The sequence below is a fragment of the Dendrobates tinctorius genome, unplaced genomic scaffold (assembly GCF_039654945.1).
Source record: "Dendrobates tinctorius isolate UK_male_01 unplaced genomic scaffold, ASM3965494v1 ptg000043l, whole genome shotgun sequence".
Lineage (NCBI taxonomy): Eukaryota > Metazoa > Chordata > Amphibia > Anura > Dendrobatidae > Dendrobates > Dendrobates tinctorius.
In genome coordinates, this window is record NW_027361711.1 from 2062185 (window position 1) to 2088848 (window position 26664).

Here is a 26664-nt window from a genome sequence, read left to right on the forward strand (position 1 = left end):
CAGCCCCCTGATGTCTCCTGCACTGCGGTCTGAGGATGAAGTGGTGCGGCCTGCTCGCTGTTAGAGGGCTGGTTTCTACTAAAAGCCTTGAGCGGGCATTGCCCCATCATCTCAGGCTGCAGACATATAGACATTAAAAGGGCACTTGTAGATGAATAACTCCCGACACTCGCGAAGAGTCAAGATTTATATTATTTCATTCAGAACCTTTATGAACATTTCTGCTTTTCACGAACTTTCAGCACCAATGACATAGTGAAAAACCTTATCTCGGCATAGTAAATTCCATGGAAGTGACATAAAAAATCAAATATTATCAAGTCATGTATAGATCTGAAGAACTGTGAGCATTGTAAATCACCTTGCATAATGTGTAGACTTTCTAAATCAAAATTTCTCAATATCAAGAGAAGGTAGGTTGATCCTGGACGTAGCTGGATATACAATGGCTTACATGTTACATTGAACTAGTACAAAGTTTAGAATTCGGATAATTCGGATAATGTGTTTGCCCGTACATGGAAAAGATTTAGCAAAAATTAAATGACCCTTTTTTTTCTTTTTGCTGTATTTAGTAGCATATATTTAGTAGCATAAATAATATACTATTATATATAATAGTATGTTATTATTTTGGAAGCTACAGGTAGCTACAGGTAGAAGATGGTGCTGCGGGACCAGTGTGCTGTCTGTAAAATTCTATGTGAACAGGCTGGAGGGTGAGGCAGAAGATTGGGGGCACAGGGCTTAAATTTAAAGCACCACTCCAGCACTGAAAAATAACACTGGAGTGCTGCTTTAAGATCCCATGGGCGAACTATAACTCCCAACATGTCCTGCAGATCCTATGGCATGCTGGGAATTATAGTTCACCACAGGATGGCAGTGATTTTTATGTGCTGTAATTCCTGACCTTTTAATTAATTCTTTCTTGTACAGGCTGTTCTCAGGGCAGGTCCTGCAGCCAGCCAGCCACGCTATGGTGAGGTAATGCAGCATCACATGGCCGCACAGAGCCCTCCCTCTTATGACCTCACCACAGGCTGCACTGTTTGTAGTGCACTGTTTGTAGTGAGGTGTCTACAGGACCTGTGATGACATCATGAAGAGGCAGGGCTGTGTGCGGTCATGTGATGCTACAGCCCGCCCTCTTCAAGACCTCACCACAGGTCCTCCACAGGAGCATTCAGCATCATCAGCACAGCCCGCTGCCTGTCAGGTATGCGATCCCTGCTGCTGCACTCTGCTTCTGCCCCCTCCATCTGACACAGATCTCCCCAGCTGCTGCAGGAATCAGCACTGGGGAAACCATGTGGGTCTGTCATTTGCTGCTCACTGTTCAGCTGACAGGTGGGCGGGGAAGCAGCTAATGAATATTCACTTCACTTTAAGTATCGGGACCATGTGGTTTCCCCAGCGCTGGATTACTGCAGCCGGCAACATTTTCCTGCCTCGTGCGATCTCGCTCTGCCGCTGCCCCCTCCCCACATTAAATTCCGACCATAAGACGCACCCACACTTTCCTCCCAAATTTCAGGAAAAAAGTGGGCAGAAAAATATGGTATTTGATCACCGACCAACCAGCAAGAATTCTGGCTTTCGCAGACCTGTTTTTCTTTAAGAAGCCCTCCTATTCTGCACTCATTACCTGTATTAATTGCACCTGTTTGAACTCGCTACTTGTCCACACACTCCAACCTTTCTGCCATGGCGAAGACCAAGGAGCTGTCTAAGGACAGCATGTGCAAAATTGTAGACCTGCACAAGGGTGAGATGGGCTACAGTACAATAGGCAAGCAGCTTGGTGAGAAGAGAAGAATTGTTGGCTCAATAATTAGAAAATGGAAGAAACTCAAGGTGAATGTCAATCTTCCTTGGTCTGGGGCTTCATGCACAACCTCCCCTATTGTGGTAAATATGATTCTGTGAAAGTTCAGGAATCTGTCCAGATGTACACAGGAGGACCTGGTCAAAGACTTGAATAAAACTGGGACCACAGTCTCAAACATTACCAGTAGTAACACACTACACCTTCATGGATTAAAATCCTGCAGCGCTCGCAAGGTTCCCCCTGCTCACCCCAGCGCATGTCCAGGCCTGTTTAAAGTTCGCCAATGACCATCTGGATGATCCAGAGGCGGCATGGGAGAAGGTCATGTGGTCAGATGAGACCAAAATAGAACTTTTTGGTATTGCCGTGTTTGGAGGAAGGATGAGTACAACACCCAAGAACACTGTCCCAACCATGAAGCATGGTGGGGTAAACCTCATACTTTGGTGGGTGCTTTTCTGCAAAAGGGGACCGTGTGACTTCACAGTATTGAAGAGAGGATTGATGTGATCATGTATTGAGATTTTGGCCAGCAACCTGCTTCCCTCAGTAAGCACTGAACATGGGTGCGTCTTCTAACATGACAATGACTCAAAACACACAGCCAGAGGAGCAACTAGGGAGTAGCTTCATAAGAAACATTTTAAGACTCTGTTGTGGCCTAGCCAGTCTCCAGACCTGAACCCAGAAAATCTTTGGAGGGAGCTGAAACTCAACGTTACCGAGGGACAACCTGAAAGATCTGTATGGCGGAGTGAGCCAAAATCCCTTCTGCAGTGTGTGCAAACCTGATCAAGAACTACAGGAATCGGCTGACCTCTGTAATTGCAAACAAATATTGCCAAATATTCTCTTTTTCTATAATATCAAATACATATTTCATTCAATAACATGCAAATTAATTCTGTAAAATTCCTGTGCATTTTTTTTTTCTTCAGATTCGGTCAGTGAGACGTCTGTGTGTGTTTGTCTATATGTGTATGGGTGTGTGTGTGTGTGTGTGTGTGTGTGTATGTGTGTGTGTGCATATATATATATATATACACAGAGGTAGGTGGCAAAATAGACAATAATTCAATTGTCGGCATCTGTAAAATTACAGAACCCGACAGGATATGAGACATGGTTTACATACAGTAAACCATGGCATATCCGTTAGATTTATATATGTTCCTCACTAATACTGTAATGTTAGGCTAGTTTCACATTAGCGTTTTTTTGCGCAGCGCATCGTGCACATAAAAAACGCAAAGAAAAACGCAAAACAAACGCGCGGTTTTTTTAACGTCATGCGCACGCTGATGCGTCAAAAAAACGCAGCGTTGCTTGCGTTTTACATGCGTTTTTGCATGCGTTTGCGTTTTTTTATGCACATGCGTTTTTAGGTGTGACATTTTTTCCATTGTCTAGAGAACATTCTAGACTTGTTTCACTCAAAAACGCATGCACAAAAAAACGCAACCGTGCGCAAGACCATGCGCACGCATGCGTTCCCATAGGCTTCAATGTGTTGTTTTTGCGCATTCCGTGCGCAAGCGTGCGCATGCGTTTTTTTGCCGAGACAGGGCGCACCAAAAAATGCAACATGTTGCGTCTGGCGCGCCTGGTGCAAAAGACAAAAAACCGCATGCGCACGAAAACGCAAGTGTGCGCAAGACCATGCGCACGTCATGTTAAACATAGGTGCGCAGTGCGCATGCGCATGGGTGCGCACGATGCGCTGCGCACAAAAGCGCAAATGTGAAACCAGCCTTAGTGGTGTGTGTGTGTGTGTAATTTTAGAGCTGTAGGTGTTAAATTAAAGGATTAATTCACGGAAAAAACTTGCGTGGGCTCCCGTGCAATTTTCTTTTCCCACGCAAGTTTTCTCTAGATCAGGGGTCTCAAACTCTGCAGAGTAAATGGACCGCACATAAAAAAAAAAAAATTAAGCTGGCGGGCCGCATTCCTTTCAAACTTAATACAGTACAAAATTATTGTATGCATGGCTGTGCTCATCCCCCCCTTGTATGCATGGCTGTGCTCATCCCCCCCCTTGTATCCATTGCTGGGCTCACCCCCCCCCTTTGTATACATGGCTGGGCTCATTCCCCCCCTTGTATCCATGGCTCTGCCCATCCCCCCCCCCTTGTATGCATGGCCGGGCTCATACCCCCCTTGTATGCATGGCTGGGCTCATCCCCCATCCTTGTGTGCATGGCTGGGCTCATCCCCCCCCCCCCTTACATACTTGGCTGGGCTCATTCTCATCTCCCCCCCCCCCCTTGTATGCATGGCTGGGCAGCGGCTCACCTGAGTCCTCGCGCAGTCCCTGCATGTTGTTTACCCCTCCAGGCGCCGGTATTTTCCTGTGTGAGCGGTCACATGGTACCGCTCATTAAGGTTATGAATATGGACGCCACGCCTATGGGAGTGGAGTGGCGTCCATATTCATTACTGTAATGAGCGGTACCACGTGACCACTCACACAGGAAGAAGATACCGGTGCCGGAGACCATCGGAGCTGCAGGCACCGCTGAAGGAGGTGAGTATGATTTCTTCAAGAGGGGAGGGTCCGAACCCGGACTTACTTGAAAAAAAAAAAAACCTTGCTCAGGTACCGTCCCGCCCTAGGCACGTGCCCTCAAGTGCCTAGTGGGAAAATACGTCCCTGAGCGTGAGACATGTGGTGCACTGTGGGCCGCAGGTGGGTCGCATGTTTGAGACCTCTGCTCTAGATGGTGAATGTTTTATGTTGGAAGCTCATACATTATGCAATGTGATCTACTATGCTCATAATTCTTCAGATCTATGTACAGTTGAAACTAGACGTTTACATGCACTAAATACAAATGTGTTTTTATCAATATTTGACGTGAAATCAGAATAAACCTTTCTCGTTTTAGGTCAATTAGGATTACCATAATTCTTTGCCAAATGCCAGAATAATGTGAGAGAAATTAATTTGGTACCCTTGCACGTTTAACTGAATGATTTGGGCCAAACGTTTGGGATATCCTTCCACAAACTTCTCACAATAATTGGTCGGAATTTGGGCCAGTTCCTCCTGACAAAACTGGTGTAACTGATCCAGGTTTGTAGGTCGCCTTGCTCACTCCTGCCTTTTCAGCTTTGCCCATAAATTTTCAATAGGATTGAGATCGGGGCTTGGAGATGGTCACTCCAAAACATTGACTTTGTTACCATTTTGGCAGTATGCTTTGGGCCATTGTCCATTTGGAAGACCTATTTCCATCCAATCTTTAACTTCCTGGCTGATGGCTTGAGATGTTGCTTCAGTATTGCCACACACTTTTCTCATGATGCCATCTATTTTGTGAAGTGCACCAGTACCTCCTGTAGCAAAACAAACCCATATAAAACAATCCAGCTCACCGATCAGGACATCATGAGACTCAGAGCACGGAACCGCTGTGTCTTGGCGTATAAAATTCCAGTGAAGAGAAAATCCAGCTCAATGATGAAGTGAAAAAGCAATTCTTAATTCACTCAGATTTTTGCAAAAATAGAGGATAAAATTCAGCATAGTACGGATAAAAAGTTGCGTTATCAACGCTTTTCAGGTGTCACAGCACCCTTTCTCATGAGCAAAACGAACCCACAACATGATGCTGCCACCCCCATGTTTCACATTTGGGATGGTGTTCTTAGGCTTCAAAGCGTCTCCCTTTTTCCTCCAAATGTAACAATGGTCATTATGCCCAAAAAGTTCAATTTTAGTTTCATTATACCACAGGACATGTCTCCAAAATTTAAGGTCTTTGTTCCTGTGTGCATTTGCAAATCCTAATCTGGCTTATTTTATGTTTCTCTTCGTGTAATGGCTTTTTCCTGGAAGAGTGGCCTTTCAGCCCATGTTGATACAGTACTCATTTCACTGTGGATATTGACACAATCTTGCTGCCTTCCGCCATCATCTTCACAAGGTCTTTTGCTTTTGTCCTTGGGTTGATGTGCATATGTCGGACCAAAGAACGTTCATCTCTAAGACACAGAAGCCTTCTCTTTCCTGAGCTGTATGATAGCTGAACATTCCCATCTCGTTTGTACAGATGAACTAGGCACCTTCAGGTATCTTGAAATTGTACCCAAGGATGAGCCAGACTTGCGCAAGTCCACAATTCTCTTCCTGACGTCTTGGCTGATTTCTTTAGACTTTCCCAAGATTCTACACAAAGAAACAGTGTGTTTCAGGTGGGCATTAAAATACATCTACAGGTGTGTCTCTAATTAACTCGGATGTTACCAAAAACCATTCAGCAGCTTCCAAACACATCAAATCATCATATGGGCAGTCCAGAATTGTTTAACGGCATAGTAATATTAGTGTATGTAAACTTTTGACTTTGCAGTAAGTAACAAAAATGCCTTCAAACATTCTCTCATTATTCTGGCATTTGGTAAATATTAATAATTATGGTAATCCTAATTGACGTAAAACAGGAAAGATTTATTCTGATTTCATGTCAGATATTGAGGAAAACATGCATATGTGTCTTTATATACTGTAGTGTATATAAACGTCTAGTTTCAACTGGTATGACTTGATAATATTTGGATGGAGTTTTCGTTAGTTTTACCTTTCCTTATATATGAAGGCTTATCTGTGTATATGCTTTTGTATATTGCTTTTATCTTTGTATTTAATACTGAATGTAATATTGTGATTTGCTATTGGTTGCTCAGATGTTTAATTATCACTGATGATTTTCTAATGTCACTTAGAGGGAATTCACTGTATGTTGAGATCCTGTTTTGCACGAAGTCATTGCTGTTGAAAGCTCGTGAGGAGCTGAAATGATCATACAGATTCGGCTAAAAGAATCAAGATTCATGTTGTGGGTTAGTTCCAGGAGTTCTTCACCTATATGTAACTCCTTTCCATAGGCACCACCAGGAGCTATTTGGATTTCTATTATCAGGGGGCTGGCTACTAGAAGCCGGGAGCAGGCCAAACTCCCTGATCTGTAAGGTAACAAGGAGGAGCAGCTCTAGTGTCACAGTGAATTGCAGGTACTCCGAGGATTACAAACAGCATGATCCATGCTAACTTATTTTTATGAAGGCGTGTACATTTAATTTTTATTTTTCTCTCAATGGAGTACTTTTTTCAAAGGTGTAGTATTTTCTTCCCCTTTTTAGAACCTTCTGGCAATAAAGCTTCTATGTGCTTAGTTTATAATGGCTGACGGACTTGCTTTAAATTATTTTTTTTTTTAACAGCAATGCCTTTTAATTGCCTCAGCTGTTCATAGATAGCCAACAGAAAAATGAAATGCTTTGTAGACCACAAAGGCCATGTGCATGAGAACTAGAACTGATATTGATCTTCTCTTATATTGTCACTATCTAGTATTTAGTACCTACTTGGCGCCGTTCATATTTTTGGGGTGTGATCACTAATGTACTGCTTTGCCTTTCCTTCTATTTTCCTTTGCAGAGCTCCGAAGGGAACACCTTGAAGCAATTTATGGACATATTCTCGCTACCAGAGATGACTCTGCTGTCCTGTGTTAATGATTATTTCCTGAAAAACAACATTGATTATGAGCCTGTGCATTTATATAAAGATGTAAAGGTATGTAATAAATCCGGCATTAGAACGCAGAAAAAGATTCAATGGCGAGTAACTGAATTAAGAAAATACACGTCTTTATTAATGCTTGGATTAAATTTTTTATCATACATTTATCTGATTTTTTAATAAGATCAGAGTATGAGAGAACCAGGTATGAAACCCCCTTGCTATACATGTAACTCTGCTATACATATGTCGGCTATAGCAGTGCAAGTGCATACCTGAACACAAGTGTGCATCACAAATACCAAAGATATAATATATTTTAAATATTAGTAGGTATATGGGAATTATGACTAGGGCTGGCTCCAATTGTTCATGGGCCCCAGGCAAGTCTCAGTGGGCCTTTTTTAAGTATTATGGGCTCCACATTGTCCTCCATACAGTTTAATGTGCCCCACATAATACTCCATGCATAAAAATTAAGTAATCAAATGTTCACCTGTCCTTGATCTCCCTGTGTTCTGGTCTCCTCAGAGTTTTTCTGACCTTCGCATCCTCTATGCCAAGTAGCACAGCTGTAGTGACCTCATCGTACCCTCTGCGCAAAGATGTCAGAGTTCAGGCGCAGAGGGGGAATGATGGGAGAGGGAGCGTCAGCTGATGCTCCCTTCATTTGTTTTCAGCTGTACCTACATCCAAGATGCCAAAACAGTTGATGGTACGATGCGCCTCCCCCCAAATCACGGGCCCCACACGTCAAGTGCCGGTGTTTTCCACAGCGAGTGGGGCCTCCCGTTTGTCCAGGATCCCGGCACTTGCCCGGGTGGTGTCGCAGATCCTGATTCTGACACATGAGTCTCTAGTAAAGCTTTGTTCCAGTGAAGTTTTGGGCGTTTGATTAAACCAGCCGTTATTATAGGCCCAGAAATTACACTTAATCACTGCACCAGTGACCATTCATATGCTGTACATCAATAGACCTTCATGAGTGTGGAATTTCTTACAGGACAAGGTCACATTCCAAATAGCGACGCTATGGAGATTTAACCTTTGTTACATTTTAGCTGTTTCTTTGGGCAGGATGCGATACGAGATGTCCATGTGAAAGGCCTGCTGTACAGAGCTGTGGAGGCTGACATTGGTAAGTAAGGCCTACATCAATTCGCTTGTTGAGACCAGGCACGTGAATTGCTGATCTGTAAAAATGTAGTGGATTGCTTGTGAAGCAGTGGATCAGCTTTGCTAGATTCTGCTTGACTGCACAGTGTTTTATTAGGCTCAGAAAGGAGATTATACATCTTTATGGCTGTTATGAAAGCCCTGTAGAGTGAACCTTTATACAGTTCCAGTTTTCAGTTGAGACCTGACACAAATCCTTTTAAGCTGAAGCTCAAACTTTAATATGTAAGTAAAGCTGTCATTTACAGTGGATAGAAAAGGTTACATACCCCAGTTAAAATGGCAGGTTTTTGTCATACTAGGGCCTCACTCTGACGTTCGTGTTGCACGTATGAGTTCTATCCCTGGAAAAAAGACAGAACTTGTATCCTTTATAATCTATGATGCTATTCACATGTGCGCATTTTTTCAAAACTTGTGTCTATGCAAAACTCATGGAGACGTCTGATTTTTCTTTGGTATCACGGATGAAAACTTCCAATACAAGCCTACGGGTCCGTGAAACACTGATAGCATCCGTGCGCTGTCCGTATTTGACATTGCAAAGTATAGGAGAAGCTTTGTAATTTATGCATTTGTGAAACGCACTGATGGCGGGGCGGGGGAAATGGGACTCCCTGACCACACACTGAAAAGATGGTACCGGTGTCAGTGTTTCGGATCAAATACGTGCTTAAACACGGATGTAAATGAGGCTTAATAAATAATTTCAGGACTTTTTGTACCTTTTAATGTCCCCTATAGTCTGTATAAATTAATTGATAGCAAACTTAAATAGTTTTGGGGTTGAGGGGGTTATTAAACAAAAAACTAAATGTGGCTGCATAAGTGTGATCGCCCTCTTGTAAATAGGAATGTTTGTGTTCAGATTTAGCCCATCAAATTTAACCCCTTTCTGAAATTAGACATAGTTATCCGTCCACGTGACCTGGGCCTATTTGACCAGGGATGGAATATTGCATCATCGCAATCGCCCGTGCATATGAGGGGGGTGCATGGGTTATCGCCATCGGCTGTCAGCTGATTCTGACATCTGACACCCAGCACGAAGTGCCAGGAGCAGTCACACATTACTCCTGGCACTTTAACCCCCAAAATGCTGTGATTGCAGCATTCTAGGAGCAGGCAGAGTACAGACAGCTCCTCTGCCTTTGAATCAGAAACCCCCTGGCGTGACCACGGTCCCGATTGTTATCATGGCGACCCGATGAAAAATGTAGTTACAGTTGTGGCCAAAAGTATTGACACCCCTGCAGTTCTGTCAGATAATACTCAGTTTCTTCCTGAAAATGATTGCATACACAAATTCTTTGGTATTATTATCTTCATTTAATTTGTCTTAAATGAAAAAACACAAAAAGAATTGTCCTAAAGCCAAATTGGATAGAATTCCACACCAAACATAAAAAAGAGGGTGGACAAAAGTATTGGCACTGTTCGAAAAACATAACAATTTATCAATGTAAATCAAAATGAATATCCCATGGAGTTCTGGATTTGGAATGATACTCAAAATCAAAGTGGAAACTTAAATTACAGGCTGATCCAACTTCAGTGGAAATGCCTCATGACAAGGAAAAGATGCTCAGTACTGTGTGTGGCCTCCAGGTGCCCGTATGACCTCCCTACTGCACAAAGCCTGGGCATGCTCCTGCTGAGGTGGTGGATGGTCTCCTGAGGGATCTCCTCCCAGACCTGGACTAAAGCATCCACCAACTCCTGGACAGTCTGTGGTGCAACGTGACGTTGGTGGATGGAGCGAGACATGATGTTGATGTCCCAGATGTGCTCAATTGGATTCAGGTCTGGGGAACGGGTGGGCTAGTCCATAGCTTAAATGCCTTCATCTTGCAGGAACTGCTGACACACTCCAGCCGCATGAGGTCTGGCATTGTCCTGCATTAGGAGGAACCCAGTGTTATGAGCGGTGGAACGCACTAAATAAAATTATAAATAAAGTGCGTTCAACGCTCGGGGTCCACCGTGCGGTAGTTGGAGAAACCGCTGCTAGATGGTTGCAGAGCTATCAGGCGGTGAAGTGCACAGGATTTGGACGAGACCCAGATGCAGAAAACAAGCTCTGTTGCACACACAGAGCTGCAAGCATAAAGACATATGATATATAAAGTAATGCTGGAGCGAGCTCAGTTTTTCTCACAGAGCTGCAAACACAAAGACAAGCTCTGTTGCACTCCCAGAGCTGCAAGCATAGACAAGCTCTGTTTCACCCACAGAGCTGCAAGCATACATACATGTGTAATAACGCTGAGTCTGTTTTTAGACTCAGAGTCTCAGCGAAAGTGTCACGGTATTTACAGTCACAGAAGTAGCCTTAGGCAGGCAGGACTACTCCCTCTAGACCTACCGTTTGATAAGACACGAGGCGTCGCAACTGCGGACGCGGGTATAGGCTGCAACTGCAGTGCGGCGAGAGCCGCAGGCAAGACGCTGCAAACGGCTGGCGCAATGCAGACTCTAAGCTGCTGACTAACATGGAGCTAGGCACGCTGGCGCTGCTACTGGCGGCTGCCCAATCACTCACACAATCGTAATATCAGAGGGAAGGGGTTTCATAATAAGTCAGTCACCAGACCAAGCATCCATCACCATACATACATCAGCAGTATGAAAATACTAGCGCATGGCGGAACAGCCATGCGCACTTTTTATAGCGTACGGGACCTGCCGGAAATCTCCAGAGCCCTGAGCTGAACCAATGGAATCAGGAGCAGGACCTGAGCACCTGACTCCTGAACTCCAATGGGAACTCATTCCACGAGCATGCTCAGAAGTTGGCTGAAAGGACTTAGCCTCTGGAGACAAATGTGAGGATCTGGATCTCTGCATATGTATGGCAGGACACAGATTCCTAACACCCAGGGCCAACCGCACCAGCATATGGTCTCACAAAGAGACTGAGGATCTCATCTCGGTACCTAATGGCAGTCAGGCTACCTCTGGCGAGCACTTGGAGGGCTGTGCGGCCCTCCAGAGAAATGCCACCCCAAACCATTACTGACCCACTGCCAAACCAGTAATACTGAAGGATGTTTCAGGCAGCAGATCACTCTCCACGGTGTCTCCAGACTCTGTCACATGTGCTCAGTGTGAACCTGCTTCATCTGTGAAGAGCTCAGGGCGCCAGTGGCAAATTTGCCAATCCTGGTGTTCTGTGGCAAATGCCAAGTGTCCTGCACGGTGTTGGGCTGTGAGCACAACCCCCATCTGTAGACGTCGGGCCCTCAGACCATCCTCATGGAGTCGGTTTCTAACAGTTTGTGCAGACACATGCACATTTGTGGCCTGCTGGAGGTCATTTTGCAGGGCTCTGGCAGTGCTCCTCCAGTTTCAAATTGCACAAAGGCTGAGGTAGCTGTCCTACTGCTGGATTGTTGCCCTGCTACAGCCCCCACCACTTGTCCTGGTGTACTGGCCTGTCTCCTGGTAGTGCCTCTGGACACTACGTTGACAGACACAGCAAACCTTCTTGCCAGAGCTCGCATTGATGTGCTATCTTGGATTAGCTGCACTACCTGAGCCACTTGTGTGGGTTGTAGAGTCCGTCTCATGCTACCACGAGTGTGAAAACACAAACAACATTCAAAAGTGACCAAAACATCAGCCAGAAAGCATTGGTACTGACAAGTGGTCTGTGGTCCCCACCTGCAGAACCACTCCTTTATTGAGGGTGTCTTGATAATTGCCAATAATTTCCATCTGTTTATTCCATTTGCACAACAGTATGTGAGATTGGTTGTCAATCAGTGTTGCTTCCTAAGTGGACAGTTTGATTTCACAGAAGTTTGATTTACTTGGAGTTATATTCTGTTGTTTTTAAGTGTTCCCTTTTTCTTTGAGCAATGTATATCAACAATATTACTTTTCTTACATTTTTAGTAATACAAGAAAATCCCCCCCCCATTAGAAACTAAGAACCCCCCCCCCTCGTCACGCTTACACGATCCTTGTCCATATAATACAATGCCGCACACAGGTCTATAATCCTAATATCCTGTCTTTGAGTTCCCGAGAGGCTAACCCAGGAAAGTCCAACCAACCCCCCCCCCATATATCCTCATAGCGATTCATTTTGCCTCTCTTCATATACATACTCCGCTCCATAAGTATCACAAAATTGACTCACAAATTCCTTTCTAGTAGGAGGATCTTCATCCAACCAATGTAATTTAATAGTCTCCCTTGCAACATATAGCATTTTGGCTATCGCCAGTCTGGCCCATTCATCCGTCGCTACCCCGTCTACATGCTCTAAAATACACGTCAGTGGGTCTCGAGTAATATTTATTTTCACCACTCTCTCTATCAAATTCAAGACCACTATCCAGAATGCCTGGAATCAGGGACAGGACCATAGCATATGCAGCATATCGGCCTCATCCATCATACACCTCGGACACCTGTAATCCATTCTCACAGCAGCCTTTTTCATCCACACAGGAGTCCTTTTATACCTTATGTATGGTGAATAATTGCGACACCCTCCCAGACTCACTTATTACACAACAAATTTTGTGGTCCTTTTTTTTTCCTGTTACCCTTGTAAAAAAAAAAAAAAAAAAAAATGGATCAGAAGTAATATTTTTGGGAAAAAAAAGTTAAATGTTAAATTTTTTTTTTTCCACTTTACAAAAATTCCTGTGAAGCACCTTCACATTCTTCTTGAATGTGGTTTTGACTATAATATACTTGTCTTGTTGCTCAGTTGTGCAGCGGCGCCTCCCACTTTTCTTTCTACTCTGGTTAGAGCCTGTTTGTGCTCTTGTCTGAAGGGAGTAATACACACCATTGTGGGAAATCGTCAGTTTCTGGGCAATTTCTCGCATGGAATAGCCTGTCGAGTTTCACATGAAAGTTCTCTTTTTCTGGCCATTTTGAGAGTTTAATGGAACCAACAAATTTAAGGCTCCAGATTCTAAACTAGCTCAAAGAAAGGTCAGGTTTATAGCTTTTCTAATCAGCCAAACTGTTTTCAGATGTGCTAACATACTTTCACAAGGGTATTCTAGCTATCCATTAGCTTTATTACACAGTTAGCAAACACAAAGTACCATAAGAACACTGGAGTGATGGTTGTTGGAAATGGGTCTCTATACACCTATTAAGACATTGCATTACAAACCAAATGTTTACAGCTAGAATAGTCATTTACCACATTAACAATGTATAGAGTGTATTTCTGAATCATTTAATGTTAGCTTCACTGGAAAAAACTGTGCTTTTCTTTAAAAAATAAGGAAATTTCTAAGTGACCCTAAACATTTGAACGGTAGTGTACTTCATATGTCTGGCCTGTGGGGTAGGACAGCAAGACACAAGCCTTTTCTTACAAAGAAAAACATCCAAGCCCGTCTATTTTGCTAAAATCTAAATCAAGTCTGACAAAAGCATGTAGTAAAATGTGTTCTGGTCTAATGTGGCAAAGGTTGAACTTTTGGCCATCAAGGAATGTATCTAGATGTGTGTTGAGCACCTTGAACCCCCAAGGGTTCACAGAAGTTTATAATGTTGGGCTGTGAAAAAAAAAAAAAAAACTTTCCCCACAAAAAATGTTCTTTTATTCCCAATTTTTTTTTTTTTTTTAATTCTCACAAGGGTAACAGGAGAAATTGTACCATATAATTTGTTATGCAATTTCTCTTGAGTACACAAATACCCCATATGTGGTCTACTTTTGAGGCACAGTGGAAATCTCAGAAGGGAAGAAGCGCCATATTGGAGGTAGTTTGTGAACTACACCTTTCAATTAATTCTCCTAGGGTTGCAGTGAGCATGTTGACCCCACATGTGCCTGACAGAAATTTATACCATTGGGCGGTGAAGAGGGAACAATTACATTTTTAATTTTTATAAGGGCTAATAGGATTAACTGGACCTCTCCAGTTTGTTGTTCAATTTCTCCTAAGTATTCCAATACCCTACATGCATTTGGGAACTACAGTACTTTTGAGGCACAGTGCAAAACTCAAAAGGGAAGGAGCGCCATTATTTAGTGCAGATTTTACTGTTACGGTTCGCGGGTGCCATGACCTACTGAAAGAGCTTTGGAGGTGCTAGAACAGCAGATATTCCCCCCGCAACTCCCATAAGTGACCCCATTTTACAAACTACATCTCTCAAGCAATTCATCTAAGGGTGCAGTGCTACTGCGCAGTAGCAGTGACTCGCCTGCGCAGAATCAGGATGAAAACACTGCCCGTAGAAGGTCAGATAAGGTACCCAAAACAGTGTCGGGCACGGGATTATGGCGCCACAGCTTCACATCACAGGGTAGTGGGATGTGCATGGGAGGGGGTGGTAGTATAATGACGTCAGGAGGTAGAGATTTCTTCCAGGCACAGCATGCTCAGGAAGCCTGGAAGAAATCATTAACTTAAAACTCCTATTTCTCCACAACTAGACTGCAGCTATGAGGCATACAGGTAAGACTATGTTGACCATTCTATTACTTGTATGACCATAGTAATAGCTGGAACACGTCCAGATTCCCTTAAGTGTGAGGAAGGCAACAGAAGACTTTAGAAACCAGTGTGCGGACAGATTAGGATTGCAGTGCCAATCTGCTACGAAACCTCAAGCGGGCAGGTGAACAATATAACCGACTGATTTATAACCGTTATAAACCATGTGAGCTGGTTGTGGCAAGGAGGTCTTGTAACACTGGGTTTTTACCTAAATTGTTAGGGAGTGTGTGGTTGTGGTGTGTGTTTTGTTTTTTTCTGTGTGTGGGTCATTGGTCAATCACAATAGCTGGCAGCATATGAAGAAATCTTCTCCATATACATAATTTATAAGGCTGGGCAGGGTAGTCATATTAATAGTACAACCGACATTTGGGAGAATATATTCACATCGTGTGTGTTTATACTTCAGTGCTCCAGAATTGTGATAGATCTTCTAAAGGAATGTACGTGTTTTTTAGTTTCTAAATCTTTTTTCAGACTGTCAGAATGTTTTAGTAGTATTGAGTAAATCTGTTTATTTTATTCTAGAGCGATATATTTGCTATGGTGAGAAAACGCGAGCAGTCTTGGCAAAGTTGGCAAATCATGGAAAAAAGATGTTTCTCATTACAAATAGCCCCAGTAGCTTTGTGTAAGTAGTTGGCACATCTGGTACTGAATTACTATTATTTCTTCTTTTAACAAATTCTGGTGTTTCAATTTTATCTCGCTTTTGGCTTTCACTGCATTAATAAATATTTTATTAGGTCAAGTGATTATGCATGCAATTATGCCAAATGTTGTTTTTTTTTTTTTCTTTAATTTGTCTCCTGTGAGGCTGAGTTTCATAGGAGGTCTAACATAGCAGGCATGGAGACATTCAGAAAACCCAATGGCCATGGCAACTGATTAGTGCCCCACGATTGCATTGCCCCGGTTGCTGATAGCTGTCAGAAATATTGGCCACCATGTTGAAGCATTTTAAATGCCAATGTCATTCTTGACAAACTGTATTTAAGAAATTGTGTATTAAGCACACTGCCACCACACCGGTATGGTGGCCTTCACTAGGGGGTTAAGAGCCCAATAAACTATGGCTGTATCTGACTTTTTTACCTTCGCTCTGTACACTAACTGTATGGACACTGCACGCATTAAACATATCTAAGGCCAGATTCACATCTCTCCTGTCTAGAACTCGACAGCTTGATGGGAATATGTGAGGGAAATGGTGACGATTCTGGTACCATATCTCATTGGGTCCGCCTCAACGTCCTGTTACTTGTGGACTTGTGTTTTTTCATCATACACTAGGGATGAAGTCAATCCAGAATGTGAAAAAGAAAGGTGGCACTCTTCATCTTTGTTGAATAAAAGATGCTTCAAGGGGTGAAAACATGGATGCAGGAGAGTTGTGAACATGTGAGGTCCCATTGAAGCTCAGGAAGGAGTGAAACGGCCGTCGTCCATTGCGTGTTCACAACTCTCCTGCATCTATGTTTTAATTTTTGTTGAATAAAAGATTCTTCAAGGGATGATGAGTGCCATGTGTTTTTTTTTTTTCTTTTGCACATAGGGTCAGGAGACCCGCACCTACAGACAGCACACCTCAGGCTGGATTCATACAGCTGTATTTTGCCAACATGAGGAAAAATGATTCATTTTCCTGATGACAAATAGAATCACTCGGGCTCTGTGGCTCAAATGTTTATAATTTTACAAATCTCTTTAGCAAATGCTAGTAACTTGCAAGGTTGGTGTGTACAAATAACTGAAAAGATGGTAACACATTGCAAGCTTTCGAGACTACTCAGGTCTCTTCTTCAGGCATAGACTAATACAAAATCTGAAGAGTCACATATTTATGCACAATACAGCACAGAAAAAATGCAATAGATAAGGCCGGTTTCACATTTGCGTTTCAGGGCGCAGCCACTAAGCCCCACCCCCTGCTGCGCCTCCGCTGGTAGCTCCGCCTATCGGCGCATGACGCTGCATGCGTCCTGCTTCCCCTATCTTTATCACTGGGGACGCAGGCCGTGCGCAGTATGCGCTTGGCGGCGCATGCGTCCTGACGGTGTGCCGAGCGCAACCAAATTACAACAGGTTGCGTTTGGCGCTGGTCATGCGCAGGTCGTCGCTGCGCCCTGAAATGCAAATGTGAAACCGGCCTAAGACAAGTGATGTGAAGCAGAACAACTGAAGAGATGGTATTTTTCTATCTACTTGCTAACATGGTACAAAGATATACATCTTTCCTGTACAAATAAATAAACTTTAGTAAAGGAGGAGAACAAAGGAGTGTATTGGTATGAAAGGTATTTTTATTGTTAAACATGTATAAAAATATCACACAGCAATATACAAGGAATATAGTAACGTGCACAAGAGTGGAAAAGGAGGGACACCGGTGCCAACTGTCAGCCCCACACATGTAAATGAATAAAAGTAGGCAGAGAACCTCTCAATGTGGTAAATGATATGAGTATGTAAAGTAACCCAAACACGTTTGTAAAACCAAGAGCGACGCTTACCAGTGAAAGTGGTAGATAGGAGGAACTAGGTCGGATCCTATAAAGTCCCCAATTTGCGTTTCGCTTGTTGATACTTGCTTTCTCAAGGGGATGTGCAAGATTCAAAGTCTCAAGGACTTTAAAATATCATTGGTGGCCGGTTACATGACCGGTCACATGGTACATATCAACCAATGAAATCAGCTCTCTCAACACATGCGCGGTAACCGCCAGGTCCTGCGTTTGTAGGAAGCGTTAGACATCACCACACATGTGTGGGGGGGTGAAAAAGGTTACAAATCCCCCCCCAAGTCATGCGTGTGAGGTACAGATGACGCTACACCAACACAGGAGAAGGCAGGCAAGCAGCACGAATGCGCAACGCCATCATGTAATAGGTCTTAAGTCACAGAATTCCATTAAACAGGAGATCACATGTACAAGATATAGTAATAATGATAAATATATCGATGCATTCAATGAGAAGATCTTTCTGGATGATATGAATTGATCCAGTGTTGGAAAGTACGATACAGTTCAGGTCAGTGATGACTTGAAACACTATAAGAAACTGAGAAATAATGGTAAACAACCAAAAAATGAAGATGAATAAAATAAACATAAAAATTATTATAAGGGTTCCGAAATCCAAACAAAATAGGAGGAGGATGGAAAAAGTAGCAATCCCTAGAGGGAAAACATTGCAGAAAAAAATTCTTCTAATCACAGGAATGAAGAAAAACTAAGATACTCATTCAGTTCTCTAGGAGCTATGGTATTAAGACGAACAATCCAACTGGCTTCTCGTTGCGCCAGGAGTTTTTTGTAATTGCCGCCTCTTATGCCCAGATGTAATCTTTTGATCCCCTTTACCAAAAAGGATCCCGGGTCACAATCATGGTAAAGTTTGAAGTGACGGGGGATGGTCTTCAGGTCAGAGGGACCTGCCACTGCCTTGGCCGCGCAGATGTCCCTAACGTGTTCACGGACACGGAACTCCCTAGATGTTAAACCTATATACATCAGAGAGCAACCACACGTTGCATAACATGACATTTGTAGTGCCACAGGAGATATGCTGTCTGATTTCAAACTTGGTTGAACCATCTGATGATTCAAAAGTGGAGCTCCGTAGGACATTCGCGTAGGTGAAACAGTGGCCACACTGGTAACATCCCAAAAGGGGACCCCTAGTGCTGAATGAATTTTTGTTTATAGGAGGGGTGTAGTGACTCCTGACTAGCAGGTTACCCAAATTCTGTGATCTCTTTGTGGTCATAAATGGGGAAATTGCCCAAAATGGAACCCAGGGAGGGCTCGGTCGTCAACATGGACCAATGCCTAGTAAGAATGTCTCACATTAGTCCATTCATGACTATAAGTTGTAATAAATCTCACCCTATCCCCTTCAACTCCCCCTTTCTTTTTTCTCCTAGTTGAATATAAGAGATCATTTCTTGGTGTCCTTCTGGCCCATTCAAAACCACGTCTAATGTTTCTGCAGTTATAACCGCGTGTCTAAAATCATGTTTTAAGGTCAGCAGAACGAGAGAAAAATTTGTCTTCAGAAGAAAAGATTTGCCTCATCCTTAGGCAGATCCCTTTGACCTGAAGATTATCACCCGTCACTTCAAACCCACATGACTGGGGATTTGAAACCTTTGTTCACCCCCCCCCCCACGCATGCGTGGTGATGTCTGATGCTTCCTACTAATGCAGGACCTGGCGGTTACAGCACGCTTGCACTGAGAGAGCTGATTTCATTGGTTGATATGTACCATGTGACGGGCCACCAATGATATTTTAAGGTCCTTGAGACTTTGAATCTTGCACATCCCCTTGAGAAAGCAAGTATCAACAAGTGAAACGTGCGTTGGGAACTTTATATGATTCGACCTAGTTCCTCCTATCTACCACTTTCACTGGTAAGTGTCGCTCTTGGTTTACAAACGTGTTTGGGTTACTTTCCCATACTCATATCATTTACCACATTGAGTGGCTCTCTGCCTACTTTTATTCATTTACATGTGTGGGGCTGGACAGTTGGCACTGGTGTCCCTCCTTTTCCACTCTTGTGCACTTTTCTATATTCCTTGTATATTGCTGTGTGATAATAATTTTATGCATGTTTAACAATAGAAATACCTTTTTTACCAATACACTCCTTTGTTCTCCTTCTTTACTATTTATTATGGAGTTGGTAATTTCCCCGGGTTCTGGGGCTTCTTTGCACCATTGAGTGTAACTTTCTAAATTTATATCATGTCTTCTGGTATTGTTCAAATAAATAAACTTGTATAATTGTATAATTTCTCTTCAGGGACAAGGGAATGAATTTCATTGTGGGGAAGGATTGGAGGGATCTTTTTGATGTTGTAATTGTTCAAGCTGATAAGCCAAACTTTTTCAATGATAAAAGAAGGTAAATATTTCATGCAGATTTTCCTCACTTTTCACTTGGCTGACTAACCTTCATAAATCCACCTTATTTCCTCAGTTCTTGCTAGTTTAACATAAAAGAAAAGCAAACGTTTCATTTCTAGAAAAGGAAGGTATCATTTAAGGCTTGGTACTTTTTTTTTTTTTTTGGTAATTGTTTGGTAAATCCAAAGTTGAGCAACAATTTTAAAGTCCTCTTCAATGGAAAAAAAAATGGTAGAACACTTCTAATGGAGTTTATGTGTGCTTTGTAAAAATGTTAAAAAATACATCTGCTCTTCTGATGTCACTCTGCTCCCACCTTCTCTTAGTATTAGGAAGGTTAGGGTTGTATGCAGTTATCAAAAGTGAAGATGTTGGAAACCTCAGAAAGGGATGATAAACAAGAAAGCACATGAAGAGGAGTTGATTGCAGAATAGAAGCTTTTCTGACGCGCAAAGCTGTGCTGATACATAAGATCGTGCTGACATCAAGCACCCTGGATACACACGCCCCCTAACATCCAGCCTAAACTACTAGGAGAGACCATCCCAGAAGAGAAAAATTTGAGTGAAGATTGCAGACTTTGGTGACCTTTTAGTTAATAAAATTGAAATAATCTATGGAAAGATGTATATATTTTTTTATGTCAAATGTGTCTGACCTTAAAATTAAGGGTGTCTCAATATACAGTATATACTGTCAAAATCTGATTTTGTAAATATTAAAGACCTAGCTCTTGTGAATGCAGCCCACCATGCAAACCGTAAAATCCCATTGTATGATTGTATTGCATGAAGTAGGTATTTTACCACCTACCAACCAGTAAAAATTCTGGATCTCACAGACCTGTTTTTCTTTAAGAAGCCCTCCTACTTTGCACTCATTAGCTGTATTAATTGCACCTGTTTGAACTCATTACCTGTATAAAAGACGCATGTCCACATAATCAATAACATTCCAACCTCTCCACCGTGGCCAAGACCAAAGAGCTGTCTAAGGACTCCAAGGACAAAATTGTACACCTGCACAAGACTGGGATGGGCTACAGGACAATAGGCAAACTGCTTGGTGAGAAGGCAACGATTGTTTGCACAATTAGAAAATGGAAGAAATCTGATAAGGGTCTGGAATCATCCAAGAACTACATGGGGGACCTGGTCAATGAACTGAAGAGAGCTGGGACTACAGTCTCAAACATTACCATTAGTAACACACTATGCTGTCATGAATTAAAATTATGCCAGGCACGCAGGGTCCCCAAGCTCACGCTAGCACATGTCCAGGCCCATTTAAAGTTTGCCAATGACCATCTGAATGATCCAGAAGGAGGCATGGCAGAAGGTCATGTGGTCAGATAAGACCAAATAGAACTTTTTGGTATCAACTCCACTCGCCGTGTTTAGAGGAAGAAGGACGAGTACAACCTGAAGAACACTGTCCCAACCATAACGCATGGTGGGGGAAACTTCATACTTTGGGGGTTGTTTTCTGCCAAGGGGACAGGATGACTGCACTGTATTGAAGGGAGGATGGATGGGGTCATGTATTGCGAGATTTTGTCCAACATCCTCCTTCCCTCAGTAAGAGAATTGAAGATGGGTCCTGGCTGAGTCTCACAGCATGACAATGACTCAATACACACAGCCAGGGCAGCTAAGGAGTGGCTTCATAAGAAGCATTTAACGGTCCTGGAGTGGCCTAGCCAGTGTGCGTATATGTGTATAATACAGTATATATGTGTATTATATTATAATCATAAAAAAAATAAATCGCTAGATTGCTCAACAAAATATTTGCTACTTTAGACTGGTTGTAAAGCTAAAGTATTGTCACCAGATCACAGAAGTACAGTATCCAGCCATTACTCATTGTTGCATCATGTACACTTTAATAAATGGGTTTTGCAAAGTTTGAACGTTGTCCCCTGTCTATTGACTAAGAAATAACATCCCCCTTGCTAGGAATCCAAACACTGCCTTTACCCCAACCCCCCATCCCATCTTTCTCACCCTCTGATCCCAAGAATAGGGCTCTGTAGTGTGGAGCAGAAATCGAGCATGTTCACCTCTGCTCTGCTATTCTTATTAGGAGTGTTGGAGACTGCTGAGCGCAGCGCTTGACTATCCCTGAAGAGTGCCTGTCAAATGTCCCTTTTTGGAGGCCTGCATTTAGCTAATCCAGCTTTGTTGCGTTGTTATATTGGATCGAATTCCTCTTCAAATAGGAGTATTGCCATCAAATGCCCCATTCACTGAATCTAGGCATCAGTTTGCATCTACACGACAGCATAATTGTAATCCAGGCTTGGCACAGCGTCATTCAGACTTTCATACTGTGCTTCTTGCTCAATAGCATTGATTAAACCCGTTAAATTCTATAAAGCTAATCCCATCATTAACGAGTTTAATCTAGATTGTAGGTTTTCAGACAAGCTGCCAATGGTAGCCTTTGGACCTAAAATTATTTACAGTATGTTAAAGGCACAAACAATTTAGGAAAATCCCAATAATAACTCCACTGTTACCTGATTTTATTTATTCCTTTTTTTATAAATATATTTTCTGTAGATGGTAGATATATTATGGTACAACAAATCTAGTATTGTATCTGGTATGTTTCTTTAAGCTACTTTTCCTTAAGCCAGCCGTGCACTTAGCGTTCCTACTAGTAGAGTAAAGTTGCTATAACCCAAAGGTAATTTTTTTTTTTTTTTTTTATTACCCTTCCTCTAGACCATTTCGTAAGGTTACAAATCGAGGTGTTCTACTGTGGGATAAAATTCACCAATTAGAAAAAGGGATGATATACAAGCAGGTTTGTTTTGAAGCTTTATTTTATTGTGGTTTTAGCGTCTTGGAGTATATGCTAGAGTAACTTCTTACGGTTTTCTGCCTTTCTCTTCTATAGGGCAACCTATTTGAATTTTTGAAGCTCACTGGCTGGCGAGGATCAAAAGTGTTATACTTTGGTGACCATATATACAGTGATCTGGCAGTAAGACCTATCTAATTTACTAAACCTACATAAAAAGTGTCTCTGTGCAGCATCTGCAAGGTTCTGTTTTGATAATTGCCATAACGCGTTTGATTTGCATGCCCTTTAGCGACCCTTCCATCATTGGTCACTAAGGAACATATGAAGCTGGTTCAAGAGCTCAACCAGCTTCATACCAGCAAGTTCCAGCTGTATGGCATATATGCTATTTACCTGTAAACTGCAGTGACTAGAATTTGCTCCTTTTGGCTGCAGTTTTAATCAATTAAATGCTGTGGTCAGTCTCTGAAAGTGGCATATATTCAATTCCTTCACGTGTGTGTATGTACAGTGGGGAAAAAAAGTATTTAGTCAGTCAGCAATAGTGCAAGTTCCACCACTTAAAAAGATGAGAGGCGTCTGTAATTTACATCATAGGTAGACCTCAACTATGGGAGACAAACAGAGAAAAAAAATCCAGAAAATCACATTGTCTGTTTTTTTTTCATTTTATTTGCATATTATGGTGTAAAATATGTATTTGGTCAGAAACAAGCAATCAAGATTTCTGGCTCTCACAGACCTGTAACTTCTTCTTTAAGAGTCTCCTCTTTCCTCCACTCATTACCTGTAGTAATGGCACCTGTTTAAACTTGTTATCAGTATAAAAAGACACCTGTGCACACCCTCAAACAGTCTGACTCCAAACTCCACTATGGTGAAGACCAAAGAGCTGTCAAAGGACACCAGAAACAAAATTGTAGCCCTGCACCAGGCTGGGAAGACTGAATCTGCAATAGCCAACCAGCTTGGAGTGAAGAAATCAACTGTGGGAGCAATAATTAGAAAATGGAAGACATACAAGACCACTGATAATCTCCCTCGATCTGGTGCTCCACGCAAAATCCCACCCCGTGGGGTCAGAATGATCACAAGAACGGTGAGCAAAAATCCGAGAACCACGCGGGGGGACCTAGTGAATGAACTGCAGAGAGCTGGGACCAATGTAACAAGGCCTACCATAAGTAACACACTACGCCACCATGGACTCAGATCCTGCAGTGCCAGACGTGTCCCACTGCTTAAGCCTGTACATGTCCGGGCCCGTTTGAAGTTTGCTAGAGAGCATTTGGATGATCCAGAGGAGTTTTGGGAGAATGCCCTATGGTCTGATGAAACCAAACTGGAACTGTTTGGTAGAAACACAACTTGTCGTGTTTGGAGGAAAAAGAATACTGAGTTGCATCCATCAAACACCATACCTACTGTAAAGCATGGTGGTGGAAACATCATGCTTTGGGGCTGTTTCTCTGCAAAGGGGCCAGGACGACTGATCCGGGTACATGAAAGAATGAATGGGGCCATGTATCGTGAGATTTTGAGTGCAAACCTCCTTCCATCAGCAAGGGCATTGAAGATGAAACGTGGCTGGGTCTTTCAACATGACAATGATCCAAAGCACACCGCCAGGGCAATGAAGGAGTGGCTTCGTAAGAAGCATTTCAAGGTCCTGGAGTGGCCTAGCCAGTCTCCAGATCTCAACCCTATAGAAAACCTTTGGAGGGAGTTGAAAGTCCGTGTTGCCAAGCGAAAAGCCAAAAACATCACTGCTCTAGAGGAGATCTGCATGGAGGAATGGGCCAACATACCAACAACAGTGTGTGGCAACCTTGTGAAGACTTACAGAAAACGTTTGACCTCTGTCATTGCCAACAAAGGATATATAACAAAGTATTGAGATGAAATTTTGTTTCTGACCAAATACTTATTTTCCACCATAATATGCAAATAAAATGAAAAAAAACCAGACAATGTGATTTTCTGGATTTTTTTTTCTCAGTTTGTCTCCCATAGTTGAGGTTTACCTATGATGTAAATTACAGACGCCTCTCATCTTTTTAAGTGGTGGAACTTGCACTATTGCTGACTGACTAAATACTTTTTTTCCCCCACTGTATATGTGCATGTATGTATATGTGTGTATATGAGTGTGTGTGTGTGTATATATATATATATATATATGTAGGTCCACCTTTTGCGGCGATTACAGCCTCAATTCTCCGAGGTATGGATTCATACAAGGTGTGAATTGTTTCCAAAGGAATTGTAGCCCATTCTCCAGTTAAAACACCCTCCAGTTCTTTGAGCGACGATGGCGGCGGAAATCGATGTCTAACTTGAATCTCTAAAATCGACCATAAATGCTCAATAATGTTGAGGTCTGGGGATTGTGGGGGCCAGATGAGATGCTCAACTTCATTAGAATGTTCCTTGTGCCATGCTTCAACGATTCTAGCTGTATGAATTGGTGCATTATTAACCTGAAAGATGGCGTTCCCCCTCCGGGAACAGTGCTTGAACCATAGGATGCACTTGGTCACCCAAAATGACTAAATAATCTCGGCTGTTAATTCTTCCATGAAGGGATATCATTGGCCCGACAGATCTCCACGAAATAGCACTCCAGATCATCACAGAACCTCCACCATGTTTTACAGTTGGGAGAAGGCAGTCTGGATGGAATGCTTCTTTCGGCTGTCTCCAAACGTACACTTGGCCGGAGGTCAGAAATAGGGTAAACGATGATTCGTCTGAGAATATCACATGTTTCCACTGCTCGAGGGACCAATTCTGGAGGTTTCTACACCACTCTAAATGCTTGGAAACATTTGTCATTGAGAGCAGCGGTTTTCGAATTGCAGCTCTTCGTGGAATCCAGATTTGTGCAGCTCCCGACGAACAGTTTTCGTGGAAACTGGGTTCTGCAGGTGTTCATTGAGCTCAGCAGTGATTTTCGGAGCCCTGGTCTTGCGATCCTCTCTCACAATTCGCTTTAGAGTCCGACGGTCTCAGTCAACTTCGACTTTCGGCCGGACCTGTGCTTTGCTGTGGACATTTTTCCTTCTCTTTCAAACGCAGTCATTACTTTGGAGACAGTACCTCTGACACACCAAGCATTCAGGCACTTTCTGTTACACTTGCTCCTGCCATACGAGCACCAACAATTTGGCCTCTTTGAAAATCCGAGAGGTCTGCCATTGGTATCAGGCTTTCATCAATGTTCTTACAATTCTGCAAAACAACCAGTTAATTTACATACACATATCACATAACACAAATAATCAACTACAAGACATTACCATAAGTCACAGTTTGCATGTTTATAACATGTTCGAAGATTATGATGCCAAAACGTTAGGTGTTTCCATTATTTTGTCCAACCCATATAGTAATATATTATAATGTATGGCACACATGCGCACGCTTGTGTAAGCATATGTACATGACGTTTTCAATACCTACAAGTTCAAACTATAGATGTCCATAAATGATGTGAAATAATGAGAAATGACACAGGGAAACCGTATTGAACATGCTTACTGAAACGTATGTAATACTTCGTACAGAAGCCCTTCTTGGTGATGACAGCTTTAAGTTGCCTCCTGTATGGAGAAACTAGTCACATGCATTGCTCAGGTGTGATTTTTTGGTCCATTCATATACACACACGCATGCGCGCGCACACACAGACTCTCTTCAAATCTTGACTGTCCCATTGACTTCTATGAACGCTGAGCTTTTGTTCCTTTCTTAAATTTTCTGTTAGATGTTGGTCATGTGATTGTCTGGGCCCTTCTAGCAGCTTTATTTTCTTTCTCTGAAAACAATTGTGAGTTTCCTTGGTTGTGTGTTTGGGATCATTGTTTTGCTGAAATGTCCAGCCTTGTTTCAGTTTCATCATCCTGTAAGATGGCAGCAGGTTT

General features: G+C 42.6%; 1 protein-coding gene across 2 annotated transcripts in view; it reads left to right on the plus strand.

The window, feature by feature from the left end:
* The window catches only part of NT5DC3 (5'-nucleotidase domain containing 3), a 96726-nt gene that overhangs the window by 53572 nt on the left and 16490 nt on the right, over window positions 1-26664 (plus strand). For both annotated transcript variants that reach the window (XM_073575157.1, XM_073575158.1), the window contains exons 6-11: window positions 7272-7409; window positions 8433-8493; window positions 15542-15644; window positions 19826-19927; window positions 22660-22741; window positions 22835-22921. In XM_073575157.1, the coding sequence (XP_073431258.1) occupies window positions 7272-7409; window positions 8433-8493; window positions 15542-15644; window positions 19826-19927; window positions 22660-22741; window positions 22835-22921 (573 nt within the window). The remainder of the gene's footprint in view (window positions 1-7271; window positions 7410-8432; window positions 8494-15541; window positions 15645-19825; window positions 19928-22659; window positions 22742-22834; window positions 22922-26664) is intronic.